The following is a 23788-nucleotide window of genomic DNA, read 5'->3' as shown; positions in this document are numbered from 1 at the left end:
ACAAGAAAATCTTGTGAGTCCGCAGCAGGCCTTTCACAAATTAAAACCAGATCTGAAATCCACATTCCTTGTACTTGGTTGAATTCATCAATGTAGCTGTTGACTGCTGTTCATGTATTAAATGAGCATTGATTGGGGATTTTAGAAATTGTGTTTTTTGAGGCGCTCAAGGGCAGTTATGCAGTAAAGGTGGTCTGGCAGGCCTAAGCTCCACAGATTGTAAAGCTCTAAGGAAGGAAATAAGCAAATTGCAGAAATCTCAGCAGATGTTTTTGCCTCTTTGTTAATGACAAGTGTATTATAAAGGATCAATATCAGTCAAACGTGTATGAATGGATTATTATTTCTGAACATTAGTTAAAACATGTTTTACTTTACTTTGAAAGGCTTTTGGGTAAAAAGATATTTCATTGAAGGTGGGGGGGGGGGTCTCCATCCAGTACTTAGTAATTGTATAAATATCTTTGGTAATCTTGAATTATTTACAAAAAAATTATACCAGGAAACCAGAGTGTGTCCACTTTTTTTTTTTACTTTATTGACAGACGATATAATTTCTGTAAATTTTTCCATAATTTCTTTAACAGTAAGAAGTAAATCTACTCTGTCCCTTTAATAAAAAATACTACTCCATCTTCCATTCTCTATGTCCAGCCCCATATGCAGGCCCACCCACTCAGCAACTCTCCACCTCATACTCCAGCTCTGCCTTTCTCTCCATTTACTGCTTCTCCTGAAGCATCTGCACTCTGCTGAAAGGAAGAACTGAAACCACAGTGCTGTGCGCGACTCGTAATCCATGCCATTTAGGACGTATGCAGAAAACGCCCACTTCCTCTGCAACTCATCTGTGCTGGAAGAAGGTAGAGAGGCTGCCTTTTCTTTTCTAAATATATTTAGATTGTTTATCCTGTAGTGTGCATGTGGCATCTGTTTATCCACAGCACAACTACCAGAATGATGCAGGTTTAAAAAGAAAAAAAAAAAACCTTGTAAGACAATATCCATCCTATACAGAATAATACAATTTGTCAAATGATCAAGACAACAGTTTCTATTTGCAAGGTCTAAAGTAAAAACATGAACTGGGTTAAAATAGGGATATCTGAATTCAAAACATTTTAGCTCCAAATGCAGATGAAACTGTAAAAGTTGTCCGTTTATGTGGTTTAAAGGGGTTGTGTTTGTTTTTCAGGCCTCTGGGAGGTAATACCGTGGTCTTATCTCATGTTCACAACCTGTGGTGCACCAAAATGTCAAGTTAAAATAATTATGGGCTCATGGTAATAAATTAATGATCATCTGGTATCATAGTGGTGCAGCTGTGATGGGAGGCATTTGAAAAGCGTGGCATTAGCACACCAGGGTTGTTCCTCATTTCCTTTCTTTTTTTTTTTCCTCCCATACATAACCTGAATGATTCACTTCTCAGGAAGCCTGGAGTGTGTTTGTTAATGATCTGTACTGTTTATTGTACCCCTGATTTACAGAAGTGTCTGGGATTCCCCTCAAAGTGAAACAATCTCACTTCTTCACTTTGCACATTTCCTCTGCAGCTTCTCCCTGAAACAAAAGCTTAACGCCCTCTCAGCTTTACAACAGACTTCATTCAGAAACTGATCTGTTCTTTTAAGAGAAACCTGCAGCACAAACTTCCTTTTTCCTTTGATTGTTTTTTTTTTTGTTTGTTTGTTTGTTGTTGGGTTTTTTTTCTCTCAATGCTTGGAGGTATTGCAGTTAAAAAATATCTTGATAGACAACACCTCCACTTTATACAGTGCTGCAACACACACTTCTACATGTAAAATATATGGCTGTTCGCTCTTTTGTTAGTTGTTTGATATGTTTGTGTTGATATTGTGAGCTATTCTGTTTTTGGGTTTTTTTAAGGTTTGTTCACAAGATTTTTTGCAGATTCTGTTAATATGTCAAATCATGTCAAAGGTAGCTTCTTCACAGCTTGCACATGCTTTTTTCTCACTTTGTCATTTTAGGCAGCAACAGCAGTTGCAGCAGCAAACCCGACTTAGGGTCCTGCAGCATTATCACAGAAATGATGAGGGCTCTTCACCAAGCTGTCCCAGGGACAGTCTCTCAACGACCAACAATAGAACTGAGATTAGACAAGAACTCAGCACATAGACAGACTAAATCTCTTGTAGTCAAAGTGTTGCTCAAAACTCTGCCGAGATATCAGAAATTACTGGATGACAGCAGCAAAAAAACTTTCACATTGTTAAAAAAAAAAAATTCTGGAAATTATAAATGTTTCCTGTAAGCTTGTAGACGGTTCTTATGTCCGTCTGCCTGCTGATTGGTTTTGTCAATCTTCTACTGCTGTGCATTTAAATACCTTAAAGTTAGCAGGAATCCCCTTTTTTCAATGGCAAATTTACCTTTTCCAATTTTGGAATAACATTAAACAGCCCTTCTATTCCCTGTTTTTTTTGTGTGTTTTTTTTTATTGTGCTCTGGATGTTTATGGACTTTAGAAAGCAAAGATTCAGATATTACTGGCAGCAAAGAGCCAAAATAACTACTGAATCCCAGTTGTTGTGAAGACTCAGCTGAAAGCGCTAAATAGCCCTTCTCTTTCAAACATTTGTGACATGTTATACAACTGAAATAGTCAATGCATTTACCAGAAATCCAGTCTCCTGATTCTCTAAATACTTTCATAATCTCAGGGTTATCACTCCTTTTATGCATCAGTAGCATCACAGTTTAATGAACCTCAGCCATGTTTAACATTTAGCTTCATGTTATCAGCTGATGCATTCAATAACCCAAGAGCTCTACTTTGGTTTCTCCTTTCTTAAAGAACAGCATCCCAAAAACACCGGGCTTTTGCAAATCTTATCTTTTTATACCTTTTTTTGTTTCAAGTTACATCTTAGTATCACATCCTATCTTAAAGGACAGTGACATCTTGAAATTGGATAACATTTTAAACTGTTGAAACAAGAATTTCAAGACGTTTGTAGCCTTTATATTAGATGGCATTGTTGTTGTTTTTTCCCAGACAGCTTCTTTTTATCTACTGCAATAGGGGTAATTGATTGATTTTGGTCACTTGAATACTGAAAATGTAACAGATTTTTTTTCTTTTGCCATTAAAAGTAATGTATCATCTTCCACTACGAATAAAAGATAATTATGTGTTCAATAAAGAGATATTTTATTGGTAGTTTGCATTTAGATCATTTCACCAAGACCAGTCCAGTTCAAACAGTGCCAGTCAGCAAGTAAAACCTCAAACCTGTCAACATTTATTCTCCTCACTGTAGAAGGGAGGAGGGGGAGAAGTGGTTGGGTGCTCAACAAGGCACGCATATTTTAAGTCACTTTGCACACTTCAAGAGGGTTTTTTTCCCCAATAATCCATTATGCATAGCAGCTCTGGCTCTCCCTGGTATTTCTCCTACCTTCTTGACGTCAGTTGCCATTTGTGAGGGTTACCCTGGCAACGGCCAGCCTCCCCAGGAGATGTCTGGTTGATAAGACAGCCCTGATAAAGCCTTTTAAGGTTTTACTGTTGCTACACCTTTTAATTGCCTTTGATACAGTAGAAGTATTACAAGGATGTTGTATGGGTGTGTAACAGCTTGAGCCCTATAAAAAAAAGAAATAAACTTACAGATATACATCAAGAAACTGCAACAGATAGATGTTGCACTATTTCCCTTGATTTGATCACCCACAAATTTGGATCTTTAACCAGGCCTCTAAAACTAAATTGTAAATGCTTGTTTTATTTTTATTTTTTTTCTTTCTTCTAACCACAGTTTGCTTTACCCTTCGGTTACATCAGGTACATGTGTGCTTCCCATTTTCATAATGTGGTACTGTAGCGATAATTTAATGTTAAGAAAAGATCCAGTCTCTGGACAACATGAATTCATCAAATAGTATGAAAGCTTCTTGTACTTTTTGGCTTCCAAACTTGGATGTGAATATTTGAATTTTTATCTCTCTCTTTTTTTTTTTTTTTTTTTAAATCAAGTTGTGAATAACATCAGCTAGCAAACTGTGGCAACCTGTTGATGGCTTTGGTAAAGGGACAGGTCAGCACAAGACACTTTTACTGAACCTCCCTCACATTCAAATTATGTAATTATTTTGCATGACTCTTGTGCATTGAGCTGTCTTGCTTATTTATTACCCATGATCAGTTTGCATCTATGCAAAATTGTCTCAGATGTGGGAACAATACCGTTGTGTTACTGTACACAATATCTGCTCCAAGCTGTGGGATGCTATTTATAGCCTCACCGACATATGTGACTTTTTTTCTGGTACCAGGCTATTTATGTGCTATTTTTACAGTGTCAATTTGCTCCCTCCCTTTCATTTTGGTTGCCAGGCAATGGGCCAAGGAACCTGATTGGCCAAGGATCTGCTTTAGGATACACTGACTGCGATTCTCAGCTGGCTAATGAATTTGTTCTTTTTGCTTACTAAAGCCGGAGTTGTCCCCTTTTGAATATTTTATTTTAAAAATACAACAAATCTCTGTCTCAAAAGGCTGCAAATGCTCCATTTAGAGTTTGCTAAATAGTCTAAACTTCAGTTTGGATGTTTGCAGATGACTAACTTATGTGTCATTAGTCTTTTTTCACAGCTTTAAGACATGTTGCTACAAGAAGCAGAAGATGACTTAGGATCGTATCAGCTTTAAAACCAGTTATGACAAAAACCTGCCATCAAATATTATGCAAGTTTATCTGCATAAAAATGATAAATAATCTAAATTAATGTGTTAAAATGTATTGAAATGTTAATTTTCTCTATATCTCAAGAGCAGTCTGAATGGATTACACATTTTGAATCTATAATCTATAATATAAAAACATTAGCTAGTTTCCAGTTTGTTCCAACGATCATCACAAAAGATAAAATAACATTGTCGTAGCGGTACTTCCAGCAAATCATCTTCAATATACTGCCCCTCTGCTATCATGTTAATTCTAATTCCTATAATCTGTTTATGTGGAAAGTGGTCTGACACACCTAAACTACTGCTGTGTACGTGAATTCAATTAGACTTAATCTGACCCCATGCCTCTCTGAAAGGAAACCAAGGTGTTGGGAAACTTTCATCCTCCCTTCATTGATTCCAGCTCGTGCAGAGATATGGAAAAGCCTATCCCACTGCTCCCTTTCATTGGTCCCATTAAAAATTCATCCTGTCCAAATGGAGAGAGATCTTTTTCAATGAGCCCACGCCAGGCCAACCATGTGCTGGCTGAAATATGGCTCAGCTGCCTTCTGGCACAATGCAAACCAAACAGATGAGAAGTTTAATGTTTAAGATGTGTATTACATAAACAGACTAGCAATTAATTTATTTGTGCAGCTTTGTGTTAGTTATAACCCTACGAGACCTGCTACAGTTATTGCTGATCTGGTAAACAAAGTGACAGAAAAACATTCATTATCTTATAGGGTGCAAAGGATGAAATGTGTAAATTATTCTGATATTCAGTTTATCGGGATACAAATCACAGTGGTTTACAGTTTACTTATTTATCTAATAATTACACAAGCATAGTAAAGACAGCTTGAAGTCGATGTTGATCTTAAAAGTTATCTTGAAATTTTGCAGTATAATCACACAGCATTTTGTGGCTGCTTGTGCACCTAGTTTGTGCTTTTTATGTGTTTTACATGGAAAATACGTATAAACCTTTTATACACTTTTTCCCTCAATTGTTTACAAAACACACATAGACAAGCTTACTTTGAAATATAGCCAGCTTTACATTCCCATCCTAGAGCTGCTGATACTGGCGTTTCATGGCTCTTATGGTTCATTTAATGTGCTGGTATTGGGAGGAGTCAAACAGGTGTAGTTTTGCTTAAAAATCTCGGATGAGGTTCAGCTGAACCACTTTTACTACGACTTTACAGCAATGTAACAAGCTTTACACAGCTTTACAGGTCTAATATTTGTTTCCTGTATCCCATTCGGTTCCTTTTTGTAGAGGGGGCAGACAGACTGTACCATTTCGCCCGTAGGTGGACTACCAGTTTATGCCTTCTGCTTAACATTTTATACGTACCAACTAAACACTAGTTGAGGCTACGTTTTAGTATCAACTCAAAAATACGTTTTCCTGTTAAGGACGTATATTTAAAAAGCGGTTTCAGTGTCTAGAAAATAAAATATACCTACATCTACCCGCCACTGCGCACCCCTCAGTGTGAGCTGTTGCTATGTTCCCACTTTCATGGGTGTGGTGATTAGCTTGCTTGGTGAAAATTTTAGTCAAATCCGATCTTCGTAAGACTCGCCTCTGACCATTTAAGCCAGTAAATAGACTTAAAATTAACACGGCACCCATTGCAATCTGTTTCACAGCTCATACAATGGTTGTCGTGTGAAAACGGATCGGCGTGACTTGGATTGAAAGGATAGACTGAGCCAAAACGCCTGCTTCAGGTAAGGACGTAGGGTCTGTCTTGGTATTTTGGTGGCTTTTAGACTATTTCCTGTTTTGCTTCTGTCGGTTTGATTTTGTTTTTATTGTGCGCGAGAAGGCAATAAGTGTATGAGCTTCAAACCTTTTTGCACCAGCTACGTGGCTGTTAAAGTAACCTTTCCCAGGCAACTAATGTATTAATGTGTTTTGCCGCCCCCCCTTCTCTCTCAACCAAAGCTACTCCACTTAAAATCCACAGTTATCCTGAGGGGCCTTTCACAGGCTGTCAAATGAGTCGTGCGGAACTACGGCCACAAACCTGTTCATAGTTTAAGTCTTTGGTTGTTCCATCCTAGAAACCAGTTTTCTCTCTTCTGGTTGCAAAACCCCAGCACAGCGCAGCTTTTTGCCTTTCTTTCTTTTCTTTAATAAATTTACATGACAGTCCGCCTTCAACAGACCATCCACTAGTAGCTTGACTAGCGCGCGCTATCTGTAAATCTTTTCTCGAGCTATAAACTATTTCGACTAATCTCTTAATAAAAATACAACGCACCTTAACTTTGTTCAGTCTCGTACTATGATGTAACTGATTATTTCCTGAGTGTAGTCGACAGTCACCGTGTAGCTGTAATAACATGTACCAATCTGCTGATTATTTCTGACCCACAGGCGTGAGAAGTTTCGGTATCTAAAATGTGCTATTTAGTGAATGAAAGGCTTGACGCCAAGTTTTAAAAATTGATGGAAAAGAAAGGGTGGGAGACTACATTAAAACTATATCAACCATACTTAGGCTCTTAAAGCACCAGCTGTCAGATGTCGATTATTAGAGGAAAATATATAGAGAATAGTCCTAATGACCACTCAATGTGAAAGGAAAACATCCAACAGCACTAAAACGTAAATATAAGTTTGGTTTCAGATGTTGCAAGTTGGGGGTTTTGCCCCCCCCAACAAAAAAACAAAACAAAACAAAACACACACACAAAAAACCCCAAAAGCATTTACATACCGTTGTAAATGTATTTGTTACAATTAATGAATAATACACAAAAGCCATTGGCAAGTTTTGTACAGCGGAATTTAATGACTGGGTGATGCAAATTGCTTTACAAAGACATTCAACCATTGTCACATAGTAAAAAATTAACATAATTTACCATTTAAAAAGTATAAAGGATAATGCAGTGATACTTATTAAGGTCTGTTCAAAATCCAAAGAGGGTTAACATAGATTTATTTGACAATAGTTCTATCGCCAGAAATACTTCAGTATCTTCATGGATATGACATTTTACTTTCATTTTGATTGTACTATAATATATACAAGTAGTATTACGCCATGATATAAATGACTTTTTTGTTTTTAATGTATTTGAAGTAAAAGCATCAACATGACCTTGTAGTTTATGTTTTAAACTTGTTGATTTACACAGTATATTCATAACCAGATTGTTTATAGCATGCAGGAAGTTTTTATTCAGCTACCTTTTGAAGAAACTAAGCTCCAAGTTTATCATAGTCCATCATTGTTGAAACAGTGTCACACAATGATTCACCTTCATGTTGCAGCATGTCATTTATGGAATTGTTTATCATACACAGAGATTTAACTTATTCAGCATTACCCACTGATATGGTGGGAAAATTAGATTAACACCTGTGTGTCTCTGTGAGTTATGTGTGAGTGTGGTGTATTAATTTTATTATAATTAGTTGAATTTAACTAATTTTACCCATCCCTTGTGTTTTTTTTCCTTTAACTCTTTTTCTATAATCATTTTTATGATAAAACTTCAATGCTATCCCACTTCAGATGTTGTGTGGTATCACTAAAATCATGATAAAGAATTACTTACTATAATTGTGTAATTTCCTGCTGTAGGTGGGGTGAAGCATGTGACTCAAGTAGGTCAAACAAGAGTAACAAAAACCAAATTCAACCATGGGTCCGAATGGAGGTGAACAATAAGTCAGGTGTTTTGTTCTCTGTTGCAGACAATGGTATTTCACTTCATTATTTTGTAATGTAATCATTGATAATTAAACGGCACAATGTGAACTTGTATCAACTGATGAGTAAAGACTTTGTTTTTCACCTTACTGGAATATTGTCGAGTGTTTCCTCCATTCTTTAGATGTTTGGAGATAGTCGCTGGGCCACCTGAGCAAGTTTGCACCTGGTGGAGTTGCCCTTCTGTTTTTAGTTTCACACTGTCATACACCAAACTATGCTGGGCTACCTTTTTGGTATATTTTGTCTCTTAGTTCAGAAACTAACTACAAAATTAAAAGTTGATTTTAGTTGTTTACACACTTATTTTAGTGAATCCTCTCTGGCATATTTATGGAGAGTTTATCAGAAAAATGTGAACATTGGATGAGGATATTTGATAAGTAAAATTTAAGACTGGCTGAAAACAAAGGAAGTTTACTGACTGACAAATTCAATTTACCTTATTGCTTATAATGGAAGTTTAAATACTTCATGTCAGTGTCCAAAGGATGCACAGGGGAGAGAATGAAAATATTCAATAAAGAGATAGTTCTCTCTTTTTAGCTTAATATGACTACAGTCTGTGCCATGTCTTGAATGTGCACTTTTAGACAGTATTGGAAGTAGTTTTCTGTTGGTAGCTCCAGGCTGAGCTGGTTGGATGCTGTCAGTAGCAGACTAGTAGCAACTGTAACCTCCTGTAGACTGTTGCAGACTCCCAAATGTGGCCGTGCCAAGCATCCCTATCTACTGTAGCTGGCAGCCTCGTACTAAACAATGAGCAGCTCCAGCACACAGCTCTGTCTTTGTCGCCCCAATCCTGTGCAGTGCTCTGGGCCTTTGTTGACTAGTTGCATGACTCAAGTCACACAACTGGAGAAGAGTCACAAATACACACAATGAGGTTTACAATGATGGTGATAAATATTTAAAGGTAAACTATAATCTGGCACTCTTCTAAAGATGGTTCTGCTGTTTCATTTAGCTGCAGATGTGGTTCCGTTAAGTACCACTTTGAGTGTCCTGTTTTGGTTTGAGTGAATTTAAGGAAGGGAAGTTTAATTGAATAGCATGCATATTTCATGTACTACACTGTTCAAAGTGTTTTACCTAAAACCCTTAAAAGCATCACATCAGGTGCAGGAACCATTTCAAACAAACTTTAAAGAGAAATTAAATAAAAAAAAGTTAAAGTAAAATAAGGTATAAATAAAACTTGTAGTGTGAGGAATTAAGTTTCAGTATGTAATAAAATCCATTTATATCTTACCACAAACTCTCCTGAAACAGTTACCGTTTTTATGTGAACTGGCTGGACAATCATTGAAACTTTTTTTCCCAGAACATTCCACAACCATTTCAGCTTTTATCATCATCAACTTTATCTTTATTCCATGACATTTGATAAGAGAATGCACAGGCTGAGCACATCCACTGCTGACGGTCAAATTGAACATTTTGTAGTCTACAAGTAACTGTGTGACTTATCAGAATTCAGTCATACAGCATAGTAGGTCATTGAGTGGTAGCACATCGCAGCCACTCTGATGCTGAGAGCCTCTCTCTTCAAGTGGGTTGCGTCAGCTATATGTAGAGGAGATTGTGACGTCATGACTGGGCAGCTGGAAGCATTGCAATGCCTCATTACTGTCAAAGACCCCCTTGGCAGAGACAAATAAATCCACTATGAAAAGTCTGTTGCATCCTATCTCGTGCCACTAACACTAACTGGTCCAGGTATTTCAAACCTGTCCATGAAAATAGAGAGCTGAAGTCTCTTGGTCTAATTGTTGAATTATAGAAAGTGGAACTGAAAATTTAATCTGGCGGGGTTCAACTTCTACTCTGCAGACTGTAAAACAGCAGGGAAATCGGGAGGGTGGGGGGGATGGAACAAACATTTCTGAGGAGTATTTAAGTGCTCTGTGACCCATATTCAGGCTCCCTAAGGTAAAGGAAGTGGTAACTGGCGCGTGCAATCACATACACCTCCATGCATGTGCAAACAAATGCTTAATCTGACACACTTAAAGCCCAGGCACAAATTTGCTCTCATGACATAAACATTTGCCCCAAAAAACATGTTTTCTCCCATCATCAGGGCATATAGCCAAATAAAGCATCCAGATATTCGCACAGTACATGGCAGAGGCTTATTCAGCACACACGCGGATGTGAGCTGAGCGAACACTGTAATGCAACAACACAAAGGACTGATAGAATGAGGAAAGGTCAGAGCATGGTTCAGGTGGCCTTTTGAACCACACTGTGGGTGTTTGAAGAGCCAGACCACCCTCCAAGCCACCCCCCAGCCCCACCATTCCCCTGGTGACTCTTGGTGGCAGTATTGTCCCCTTGCAGCTCCCTTCTCTTCCAAACAGGATACCCGTGTTTGTTTGCTTGAAGCATTCCATCCTTTGCATCTGTCAAGTTGTTGAACTTAAAGTATTTATGTCTCTGTCTTGCAGGTGTCATTTAGTGAAGTGTGTGTGTATGCGTGTATGTGTGGTGGTGCATGTGTGTGTGCGTGTGTGAAGGTACGTGTGTGTTACAAGACCAGTGAGTGTTTGGAGTGGAGCCTGTCCTGAACGCATTTCCGAGAGACAATGAGTGAGCTGGAACAGTTGCGGCAAGAAGCCGAGCACCTACGTAATCAAATTCGGGTACGTTAGTTTTTTTGACATATGCACATGTGCACCCATCACACATCGAATGCAAACTTTAATTCACACTGATTCATATGAAACAGTGGTGCATATGCTGTACCATTTAAAAGTTTGGACCAGTTGGGTTTAATTGAAAAGTGTTTACAAACTTTTGACTGGTTGTAAAGTAAGGAATTTGATTTATTCATGGCTGATTTTTAAATACTTTGAGGAAAAAAAAAAAGATTTATTTCACTGGTTTGTTTGATAGATGCATGTGTTAATAATGCAGTGATGACGTTCAAATGAATAAACAAAAATTTGTAAAATAAACATTATCGTGTTTCTCTTTTTTTTGTAGGATGCTAGGAAAGCCTGCAGTGACTCCACTTTGTCCCAGGTAACTGACTGGTCTGCAAACATGCTGAAAATTAATTTTATTATTTGTATTGAAGCACAGTGTTCATGCAAAAAAATGTATAAAAGCTGTCTTTCTGAATTCGAAAGAGAATTTTTATGAAGGATTTTTTTTTTTTTTTTTTTTTTTCTGAATTATTGAGATACTTCCAAGTTCTGTAAGAAGCATGCAGCTGTGCTCCTGTATGCATTTTAGCAGATACTCTTTATAGGCTCTTTGTCATTTTACCATAAAACCCTACTATGCAGTGTGAAATGCAAGCGAGCAAAGTTTCTGCAGTACCTAAAATAGAGTTTCATGACTCTAACTTTAAATGTCACTTCAGGAACTGTTTGGGTGTCATTTATGCATGTTGTCCATTTTTGTATCATTTTGAGCTGTAAACATTTCAAAATGGTTCGAGTAACATTAAAAGGAAAAGGTAGAGTGTCATTCTCTCACTCTAACATAAACCATTTGTACCTTATATTGCTGTTGCTAACTATGAGGGTGGTGAAGCAGCAGCATCCCATACTGGATAAATGGGAGCTGCTGCATGGATAGCCAGTAAAGTGTTTCTGCTGGGCTTCATTTTGGTGAACGTCATTCTTCACTGAAACTGGAAGGAAAAAAAAAAAAAAAGCCAAAATAAAACAAAAACAGAGAAGAAAATGACTTATTATAACTATATCCATATTCCTCACACAAATGAACACAGTACGCAGTTTAACTGTAATTCGTCTTTGCTGGTTTATGACAATTGATCTATTTTGCACTGAGCTTCTGTCCAGCTGTGATAAGTGTAACTAGTGCTGTTTCTTCCTTTGTTTTGGCAGATCACAGCTGGTCTGGACTCTGTGGGCCGGATACAGATGCGGACGCGGCGAACTCTCAGGGGCCACCTGGCAAAGATCTATGCAATGCACTGGGGGAGTGATTCCAGGTAGTGTTATCATATAAGAATGACAGTATTAACTTTTCAGCAGGATGTGAAGACATATTTCTTCCTGTTCTCTCAAATCTATTTCTTTGTGTGGGGTTGTTATTTCCCTCATCACATTATGTTGATTCTTTTATTAAATTATTATATTAATTGCCAGAACAAATAGCAACAGAAAACACTGTTTTCCTCAGTTGTTACAAATTTTGTGAGGCATTAGAGATGCTTTGCATATGACAGGCCTACTAATTATTGCGTCTTTACTGGCGTTTTTATTTCGTCATGTTGTAGTCAGTGAATGTTTGACACTCATGCCTTAGTTTTTGTCTATTAGAACCCATCTCAATCCCTAAAAGTATTGAAGCAATGCTATTCCTCTTCATAAAAAAACAAATTATAAGAAAACATTTTATAGAGCTCTGGGCATATTTTAGTCCCAGGATGGCATGTGTGCCTGGGATGGGCAATAAAATGCCACTGGGATGTTAACCGTCTACAGTTTTGGTAAATATGGACACTCTTTTGGAAAGAATAAATTTAATAGTGTAATTAAATTGGTATGTATGGAAGAGAAAAATGCCGCAATTGTTATTTCCTGTTTTTTAAGTACGGTAATAAAGAGAAAAAGTTGCAGTACAGCTATACTTAATTTGCATTGCAACATCTTTTGTCAATGGAACTGAAACCTTTTTCTCTTTGTGTATAATATATGTGTCATTATCTTCTTTTTTTTTTTTCCTATCCATCTGTCTCCCAATGCAATGCAATGGGGCAGTGACGGCAGTCCCAGGTGTGGGGCTATACTACTATCAGTACTACTATAACCACTCCTACAACTACTTTCCTACTAATATGACTAATATCACCATACATGACTGTTACTGCTAGCTCCACTATCACTTTTCATCAGAGCACTTGCACTGTTTCCCTCTCACAGTAGTGATATTTGCCAGGCACAGATACACAACAACACCAGCTTATTTTCTTAAAGATGCAGTTTGTAGGATTTGACAACTTTTTTCAAGGTCATTGGTGAGGCTGCAACTGTGGCTAAATGGTTTAATTTTGACCTTACAAACTGCTTTTTTAACTACTTTGCTGAAGTTATGAGCACTGAGACAGAATGGTTAAGATCTTACCTCACACTAAGTATGCATGCATTGCACTAATCTTGATTCATAGGAAGCAAATTATGCTTTTGCAGAGATGATTTCCCTACTTTCCATTAAGCTAAAAAAAATATATTTATTCTAAGGAAATTATTTTTCTTTATTTTAACTACTAAAACCTATTTCTTAGTCTGACTTTCAGGCCTTATTATTCTCTCAGTTGTGGGTGTACATGGGTGTGCCCACCACCCTGTAGGTGACCCTGCAGGAGGCCAGTATTTGTTTTGTATACAGCTACTGACATTTGAGCACGATGGCTCTCTTCTTGATTGTTGTGCAGCACCATCAAACCACTTCCTGTCCCTGGAGAGATGGAAACTCCCTGTCGGGATGGGAGGGAGGGGTTCCAGCTGTTTCTGCATCTGTACCATCTACAACACTCACTCTGTGTGCCTGTATTCCCACTCAGTTGTTCTGTCTTTATTCTTTTGCAGCCTGCTTCTTACTCGTGCTTTCCCAGCCTGTCAGGCTTCCACCTCCTACACAACAGTGGGGACTTAAACATAAATGGAGTAATGAATATTACATGGGCTGGGACATTAAAAGTAGCTTTGCTGGATGTGGAGACATCCACCAGGAGGAGTGAAAATGAAGGAAAATGAGGCCTGTGGGCAAGGAGGAGGGAGCTCATGCTGAAAGCTTTTCAAAGCACCTTGAACTGTTTCAGGCTGAAAGTTTAGCACAGTAGTTTATGCAGTGGCTTCATTTCATTGCTTTTACTAAACCTGGTGCATGTAGTTTAGATTCAGAGGCTTTTTTAACACATGAGCTGAGAGTCATGCTGCTCTGCTGTACTTATCTCTAGGTTACTTGTCAGTGCCTCACAAGATGGAAAGCTAATCATCTGGGACAGCTACACAACAAATAAGGTGAGATCAGTGTTATTACAGTACACCTCATGACATTTTAATTCAAACATACTGCACGGTTTCAACTATCCAGTGTCAAACATACTTCTATGAATAGTTTTAAAAAGTGATGTCATAACCTAAACAATTGCCCAATAAGAGTTATGTTCCCATTGATAAAGTTGTACGTTATCTATTGGCTTGTTTATTCATTTAGAAATTATTCAGTCTGGGCAGAGATACCAGTCCCACCATCCACATTCCCAATCTACAAAAAACCCACTGCCCTCTCTGATTAGTTGTTATCTTTACATCCCCCTGTGCCATATTACACCACTATGTTAAAAAAAAAAAACAAAAACAAAAACAAAAAAAAAAGTAAAGTAAATGAGTCATTTATCATTTTCATTTATTTCTAGCAAGCCACAAACTTTTAAGAATACATATGTGAATAAGTCAGTCAAAAACAAATATTAGATAAAAATAATTAAATAAATTTCCTGCATATTTTTTTAAAATATACTTTATATATAGAAAACAAATAAAAACATTTGATTGTCTCATAATCAGATGCATGCCATCCCGCTGCGTTCTTCCTGGGTGATGACGTGTGCCTACGCCCCCTCTGGGAACTATGTGGCCTGTGGAGGTCTGGACAACATCTGCTCTATATACAGCTTGAAGACCCGTGAGGGCAATGTGCGCGTCTCCCGTGAACTTGCTGGGCACACAGGTAGGTACAAACAAGCAATCTTACAAGCAATAAAAACTATCCACCATATTATTTCATGATTATTTAGTCCAAGAGAAGCTTTTAACAGCTGTCCAATTCTAATAAATTTAATTGCATCTTTATTTCCTTTTATTTTGCTTTCATTGTTTTATATAGCACACTTTCCCATGCAAGGAGGAAGAAAAGTCAGATTACTAAAGCAGTAAAACAGCAGATATGCTCTGTGGCTAGTCAGACCTGGGCCCAGTGCCACTTAGTATGATGGGCAAGTCTTTCCTTGCCTGACATGGATCCTGTGCTTATCTGCAGGTTATTTGTCTTGCTGTCGCTTCTTGGATGACAACCAGATACTAACCAGCTCTGGAGACACCACCTGGTGAGGATCCACCATAGTTAACACATATTTACATGACGGAAATATTCAGCTGTCTTTCCTAGCTTTGATGTTCCACTTTTTTATGAAATGTTTGAGTTCATCCTCTTATTTAACAGAGGTCTTCCCTGTAGCTGCTCTTTTTTTTTTTTTTTTTTTTTTTTTTTTTACAATAACTTAACACAAATCAGACATTTCTGACTTGTAATGTTAACACTGAGATGTGTCACTTCAACTCAGAAAAATTTTCCAAACTCTGTCTTGCAGTGGATTGTGGGACATAGAAACGGCTCAACAGACCACTACCTTCACCGGTCACACAGGTGATGTGATGAGCTTGTCTCTGAGCCCAGATTACAAGACCTTTGTGTCAGGAGCCTGTGATGCTACCTCCAAGCTTTGGGACATCCGTGATGGCATGTGCAGACAGTCCTTCACCGGTCATGTGTCAGACATCAATGCCGTCTGCGTGAGTGCTAAAAATGAAAATCCACACAGCCCATCCTTCTCCTTAGAGAGGATGATGATTTACAGCTTGATGTAAAATGATAGCAGTGTGTTTCTAATACATTTCAGTAAGCTTTGTCTTCAGTCTTTTTAACATCTGTGTAGAACATCCATAAGTTTTTGTGGAAAATTAAAAAGAGCATGATTAACAAAGACAAGGCTGCTTATCTACTGACGACCTGTCCAGGGTGTCCTGCCTCTCGCCTGCTTATTGCTGGGATTGGCTCCAGCTTCTCCATGACTCAGAACTGGATTAAGCAGTTCAGAAAAAGGATGGATGGCTGCTTACCCTAAACTTTCCCTTTGCTTACATGACTGAATTCTTCTGCAGTTTTTCCCCAATGGGAACGCATTTGGAACAGGCTCAGATGATGCCACCTGCAGGCTTTTTGACCTACGTGCTGACCAGGAGCTGATGACGTACAGCCATGACAACATTATCTGCGGCATCACCTCCGTGGCTTTCTCTAAAAGTGGCCGCCTGCTCCTCGCCGGTTATGACGACTTCAACTGCAACGTCTGGGACACTCTGAAAGGGGAGCGTGCAGGTAGATGATGTCACATTCATTTCAGATCAATTTCAAGAAGCGGACCAAAAATGCTGCAATAATAAGTCATTTTTAATCATTATAAATACTTTACAATATACACATTGCTTTATTTTTTCCATTATAAATTAGCAAAATTGTTTGTTATATCTGTATGTGTGGGTTAAATATCAAATTAGTTTACAATTTACTCAACTTAAAGATTTAACTGTAACATCTGAACCAACACACACATGGTATATGAAGACCTCCACAGTGAATAAAGTGTGCCGTTTTGATTATTTAGTAACAATAGGCTTTACCTTTTGTCTTTTCATCTCCTCACCCCTTCATTTTTTTTTTTTTTTTTTTTTTTATCCAGAAGCCATTCTCAGCATAATATTTTGTGTGAAATCCTAAAATGCACATATAGGACAGAAATTAGTTAAAGAGGAGGCTCACTGAGAAGCAATAAGCAAGGATTGAAAAGTGGGTCAGTTGTGGAAGTTTTGATACCTGCAATGTCTGAAAGGGCTGTAGTTAGTTAACCCAGCAGTTTAAATTAAAGAGTGTTTAATCTTACTACAAAGAAGTAAGGGCATTTTTGTTTGGATTATTTTTATGTCAAAACAATGCTTATTGGCAAGAAATTGCTTTACTAATTGGTAACAAATCAAATACCATTTGAAAGCCAGTTAATTTCCAATGCATATGTGAGGTAAGCACCACAGTTGAGAATGGGAATTCTTCTATGAAAAAACTTGCCAAAATGTCTTTGTCCTTTGCAGACTGCGTATTCTGATTATTATTTCTTGTTGAGACCTTCTGGTATTCCAGGTTCAGTCAGTTCCCTGCCTGTTCAGCAGCACCTCTGAGCATGCTCAGTTGGTGCTTTAGAAGACCCTTATGCCCAGGGAGAAGTCCAGATTCTGTCTGAGGTAGTTGGATCCCAGGTTCAGGAAGTTTAGTCAAGACATGGAAAATACTTACTCAATAGCAAAATAAGCTGCTTGGTATTGGCAGAGAAGATTTGGCAAGTTATTTATGGCCACAACCTACATACTCATCTCTGCTGCGTATCCTACAAATGCCTTTTCCCTGTAAGTAGCATCATTTAAAAATTAAGATTTATTGCCAATAAGCATTTTTACATCAAAGAAATAATCCACCAAATACAAATTTCCTTACATTTTGTGTTAAGTTTATATACTTTGTCACAAACAATTTTGAATCTAACAAAATATTGTGAAGTAATAGCAACAAGGCAGTTATTAAAAGGTGCAGCTGTGTCACGTCATATTTTGTTTACACTGGTTTAAAATGATCCCTCTGAACCAAGAACATCTCGTTTTGTTAAATTCCTTTTCCCTTCTTTTGTTTTTTTTTTTTCTAGTGAGGTAGGTTTAAGATGCAAACAAAAGAGCTACGTGGAGGAATTGTCTGTGTGTGTTTGTGTAGTTTAAGAAATGGTATAAAGGGTTTGTTTTTGCTTCAAGTAGTCAGTTTTTGACTCTGTGTTATTTCCTGTCATCTTCAGGTGTGCTTGCGGGTCACGACAACAGAGTTAGCTGCTTAGGCGTGACAGAGGATGGCATGGCCGTGGCCACTGGCTCCTGGGACAGTTTCCTCAGGATCTGGAACTAAACAAACCTTTGGCCTGATGAACTCCATCACTGTCCCCACCTCAGTCTCACAACCCCAGCCTTCCTACCCCAACTTATCTCCTAGGCTGCACCTGAGATGTGCATCTGGTATCAGCTGAATCTCCTCCCGCCGCTGGTGACCTATCCACCTGTGAGGACTTTTCACCTGAAAGTTTTTTCACCCAGCTATCACAGAGAGGAGTTTTCCAATCAAAACAAAAAGAGCATAGAAAAGGTTTGAAAAACTGAAGGATTAAAAAATTGATTTTGCCCAAATCCAAATCTTCTCGTGTGGGCAATAAAGGGCACCTGCCAACACAATTAACAGGATTAGGATCAGTGTGTAATATGTAAATAAAGACAGTATATATGTATAGCATTATGTGTGTATATATATTTCATATATGCATATATAATGTGTATGTATATATTTTTGTAGTTTATTTCCTTTTCTTGAGTTTTTTTTTTTTTTTTTTTATAATTTCACATTTTTATAGATGGAATTATTGACGTCATACAAGATATTGGAAACATTATTTTTATCCCATAAAAGTCAGGTATTGAACAAAAAATTGTAAATCTACCAAAATAAACCAAAACTTGCTGATTTAATTAAGCCTATTGCCCAGTTGCAAAAGAAGATAAAGTATGCAAATCACAAATTTAATTTGCATTGATAAACTTATACATTGTTGCTATGTTGTTAGGCAGAGGACATTAGATCATTAACATGGCATCATGTGAATAATTCATTTTCATTTTAGTCAGTACCTCTGGCTTTTCCAACAACATATATTTGTTCAGACAGAAAAATTGCCAGAATGTGATTTGAGATGAAGCTTCAAACCTGACAGGATTTTTTTTTTTTCTTCTTTTTTTTTTTTTGGGTCTGTATCAAGCTTTAATTCCAAAGTAGAAACTCTGCTCATGTGGACTGTGGTTTGAAATCATTAGATGCTGAATATCAGAGGACCACATACATTCCATGCAAATCATCTGCAGAGTGATGTGACTGGTAAACACAGGTTGATTCGCCCCTACCTCCTGTGATCTGTGCAAAATACATATTTCCTTTAAGGCTCAGCAAAGCTTCACTCATTGTCCTACAATGACACTGGACAGAAGAGAGCAACAAAAGAAGCTGAAGCTCTTTTCCAGTGATCCCACAACAGCAGAGACCTGCTAGGACAGCTGGTCAGGATGAGAAGAACTTCACATGAAATGAAAAACACTTTATTCATCACTGAGGGAAATTATACAATTGTAACAGGAGAATAAAGGATTCTCAACAGCTTCTGAGGACCTGAGAAGATGAAGACAAAGATGTCCATCACAGCTTATCTTGTCATTTTATCCATGCTTTTTTTTCATGAGGATCTTCTTTTTGTTATCTACATGGTGTGAATTAAGTGACTGCACAGAACTGAAACTATGCCAGCCACTTCAGAATAGCACCACTGCTACCATAAGCCTGTTTGAAAAGGAAAAAAAAAGCATGTTTTTCTTTAGATTGAACACTTTCAGCATTTTTTTTGTCACCACAAATGTTATGAATTGTTGATATTACAAGTTAAGAAGGTTCACTCAGAAGACAGAAGTAAACACTTAGCAGAGAGCTAGGCATGCACTCAAACTAGTATCAAAGTAAACCACTGCACATGTGATCTAATACCCATATAAGTGGTATTTCTGACTTGGAGTATTTTCTCATGCATCTCAATATTATTTTGATTCCTCAAAAGAAAAAAAAAACAAACTCGCCCTTGTGATGCGTGAGATTTGGACCTATTCATGAGCCGTCTCAGGTGCCTGTCTCTAGGCTGGATATAGGAGGGTTAGATGTGAGATGTGGCACTGTTGTGTCTTCATTCTGCCTTATGATGCCATTTGTGATAGAGGCTAATATTAACTTAGACCACAGTAATGTTTTCTCTTATTTTTTACACGCCAATCAATAAGGAAGTGCTACTGGTTTTCTTTTCTGGACACAAGCACATTCTGATACTAGTGAACACTAAAACACATGCTGGCAGAAAAGCACCACAACCACGAGCAGCACCACACTGCTTCTTAAGAAAAAAAAAGGAAAAAAAACTTTTTATATGATTCTGCTTTCTACTTCTATTACTGTCAAGTTGGTAGTTCTTAAGGCTCACTCAGCTGTCACCTAAGCCCCTCTTTGACAGACATGATCTAGATCATTTTCTTTATCAGCTTTGCATTAACAAACCCATCCTGAGAGAATGTTTCAAATAACAGTAATAATTTTTAGCCTGAGACTAAGATCTTTAAGGTGTGTGTGTGTAGAATGTGATTATGTCTTGCATATTAGTGTTGAGGTGTGCGTCAGGGAAGGGGGTTGGGGGTAAATTTGCTGACGTTTGCGGCTAACACCCAGAGTTAAGTGTTTCAACCTCATTGTGCCAATGTTATCCACAGACCCTGACCTGTGAACTCAATACTAGTCAGTATAACAAAATGTATATTTGCTCGTGTAACTCAAGTGCCAACCTCGTCCATCTCCTTCAGATACATCAGTGTTTCATTTTAAATCCAGACTGCTGCTTGATCAAACAAGTCGGCTGCTTTTTCTCTGATGGTGAATTTCTGTGTCCCAAGGTGGTGTTATGCTGACAGGACTCAAGTTTTTATTTCAGCCAGTGAACATCAGATGTTTGTATCCTTATATCCAGTTAATGAAATCATGGACTGACAAAGTGGATTTAAAGTAGCAGACAATCATTTTGGAAAGTGTTTGTTTTCTGACTGTCCACTGAGGAAATGCATGAAGAAGTGGTGGCTGTGGTTAGAAAAGACTGGAAGAACTGGAGGAGATGTTGCGTCTTATCAGTTTACTCAGAAGCACGTTTGTGCTGGTTGCCCAGCAACTAGTGGGTGTTGCATCATACTCTGTGACCATCATAAACTACATTGAGGTGTTGCATGTATCATATTTTAGAAAACAATGCTTTCAACAATGCATCAGCTTTACTGTGTCAATTTGGCCTGAAATTATAAAACCTTTTAAAATAAAGATCTCTCTCTATTTGCTTTTAACCAGGAAATGACAACCTTGAAACTTTTTTTATTTTGGGGCCAGATATTAACATGTAGGGGGTTTACGGCACATGGCATATAAAATAAAAACATCACAATGGATTTCATTTGGACTTAAAAATGTAACCGGGTGAGATGTCCAATAGCAAGTTGTTCACTTTTATTCACTTTAGCTGTGTTATGGTAAATATTTCTCATGGTCTTTGCAGTGTTGGCCCTCATTACAATTTGTATCTGTTGAACTCAAGCTAAAATCTTCAAAAGAAATATCTATACCGAGTAACCTTCAACACTCTCTAAAGCCTTAATAACAGGATCACCCAACAAGTTTTAACCAAGAGGATGTGGATCTGCATCAGAATCTGTTCTTCCTGAACCAATGCTGCATCATTTTGATTTTGCTTCATCTGGTAGGCAGAGTGAACAAATAGGATTTAGTTTTCTGCAGTCACACAACAGTAAAGATCACAAATTCACAAGCCTTGAAAAACTGAACTAAAAAAGCCCATTGTGCCAGCTATGTCTTTCTTACAATTGTTTAATCTAAAACAGCCAGAGCAAATGCAACAGTGTCCTCACAGCCACACTTTGCGATAGTCACAGAAGTTGGTGTAACCAGAAAACCTTGTAAAACTTGCCCAAAATGTTGAGCTGTTCCACTGAACCCACCCTGTTGTAGCTTCATATTACATCATCAGCTGTAGAAAAATCTTTTAAAAAAATGATCACTAAACACCACAGCCTTTAACAGCTTCTAAAGAGGATTGTTCACGTTACAGATACACAGCAGGAAACCATGTGTGTAATTCAGTAGCTGAACCTGGAACAGAAACATGTGCCTGTGCAGTTTATTCAAGCAAGGTGCTTGACTTCATTCAACTTTTCATTGTTGCATGTTTTTCTAAATCGTCATAACTACACAGCAGGAATTTCAAAATGTCCGCAAGTAATGTGTCTAAGGTCCAAGTACCAAAACCAGAACCTGACTCGTTTCAATTATTTTGGCTTCACGCATGTTTGATGCTGTATAGTTCTGATGTCTTGGTCAGTCTTGAGTCACTGAGAGCAGAACTATTAATGCCTCAAACACTCAGGCAATATTCATAGTAGGAGCTGGAGCTACCAATAAAATCCTCATTCTCACACCTTACCATGTGACCACCATCACTGCACTGCGCTTTGACTTTAAAACTCACTGTTTTATTTCCAGTTTGATTTTATTTATTGTTTATCTGTTCTAAGCCAGTAAAGACAGAGGACTTGGTGCCATGAGAATTCTCTTACAGTGCTATTTGTGTGAAATTTTAATCACTTGTTATGGAATAATTTTATAGTCTTTTTCACACCAGACCTTTTTTGTTTTGTTTTGGGTTTTTTTGTATTTGTACAGTGGCTTGGTGATACAGATATGTTGCCATGAGTTATTGTAACCAATAATAAAAAAGCTTTTAACCAAGAAAATTCATGCTGGCTTTTTTTTTTTTTTTTTTTGCATAATTTCCAACTGCAGTATGATTTAGGAATGTAATAACATTACAAGAGTAGAGCTTGCTTGTAGATGAAAGGAATGGTGTTTTCTAAAGGTTGCAGAATTGGTGCCCCTTTAGGAGCATGTAGTGCATGGCAACTCAGAGCTCCACAGCACTGCAGGTTTTAGATCTTTCCCTGCTCCTTCTCCTGAAGCAGAAGCAGTGGAACTTCTCAAGTTCCCTGCATTATGGTAACAGAACTTATGCCATTGTAAAGAAATACATATTGGTTAAGGTGTATTAACTAGAGAATAAGTACAGACTTTAAAAGACTCCGAATCCTCACTGCTCCAACTACAGCTACGCCAGGAATCATGACTTAGAGATCTCTGTTTCTTAGTTAGGATATTTATAGTATTTAAGTAATATAGTCAAATAGATGACAAAACACTTCTGTAGTCAGCTGACGCAAATGTTAGCACCAAAGATCGCAGCAAGAACTGAGATTTTATAAGTTGGACAGCTGTTTCTGTAAATGTCCTCTGCTCCTCCTGTCCCTAAACGTCTCATCACACTATCAGAAATACACAATTAAAGACAGTGAGCCTCCTCATTCCAGACAAATATTTCCAATGACCCGTTCTATCAAGAATGTGTTTATCTTATAATAGCGCGTGATACTCTCCTGGACAGCAGTTTGCTTTTATAGAAATTAAGTTTCAGCAGGGACCTGACCTTTATGCTTCAGCCTGCCTCTGCAACTAAGTTCTGTCTCTGGACAACCTTTACTTGAACTTAAATAGTGGTGTGCAATATCGTATCGCTCCCAGTAATACCGGTGGAAAATATAATATAGTGATATCACATGAGAACACATTTCCAGCCCAATGACATCATTTGACTTCATGTCAACCATGTAAACAGTGGAGATTAGCTGAAAAAGGAAACATTACAAAACAAAGCAAAGTGTGGCTTTAAAATACAGAATGTTGATTTTGACTTCAAACAATAAAAAAATAGCGACTCACGTATTTTTAAATACAGCACATCCGGACAGCA

The 23788-nt window shown here is 37.8% G+C and overlaps 1 protein-coding gene across 1 annotated transcript; it reads left to right on the top strand.

Annotated features, from left to right (window-relative positions):
* The first annotated feature begins 6315 nt into the window (after window positions 1-6315).
* On the top strand, window positions 6316-22651 carry LOC306759318 (guanine nucleotide-binding protein subunit beta-4). Its single transcript, XM_079244908.1, has 10 exons — window positions 6316-6442; window positions 10890-11084; window positions 11428-11466; window positions 12300-12406; window positions 14378-14441; window positions 14991-15153; window positions 15463-15529; window positions 15794-15995; window positions 16365-16581; window positions 18098-22651. The coding sequence occupies exons 2-10, from the start codon at window positions 11028-11030 to the stop codon at window positions 18202-18204; spliced, it is 1023 nt and encodes a 340-aa protein (XP_079101034.1). The 5' UTR covers window positions 6316-6442; window positions 10890-11027; the 3' UTR covers window positions 18205-22651.
* The last annotated feature ends 1137 nt before the right edge of the window (window positions 22652-23788 follow it).

The sequence above is a fragment of the Telmatherina bonti genome, assembly GCF_933228915.1.
Source record: "Telmatherina bonti genome assembly, chromosome: 8".
Taxonomy (NCBI): domain Eukaryota; kingdom Metazoa; phylum Chordata; class Actinopteri; order Atheriniformes; family Telmatherinidae; genus Telmatherina; species Telmatherina bonti.
The sequence above is the reverse complement of the archived record's forward strand: the minus strand, read 5'-3'. Positions and strand labels throughout refer to the sequence as shown.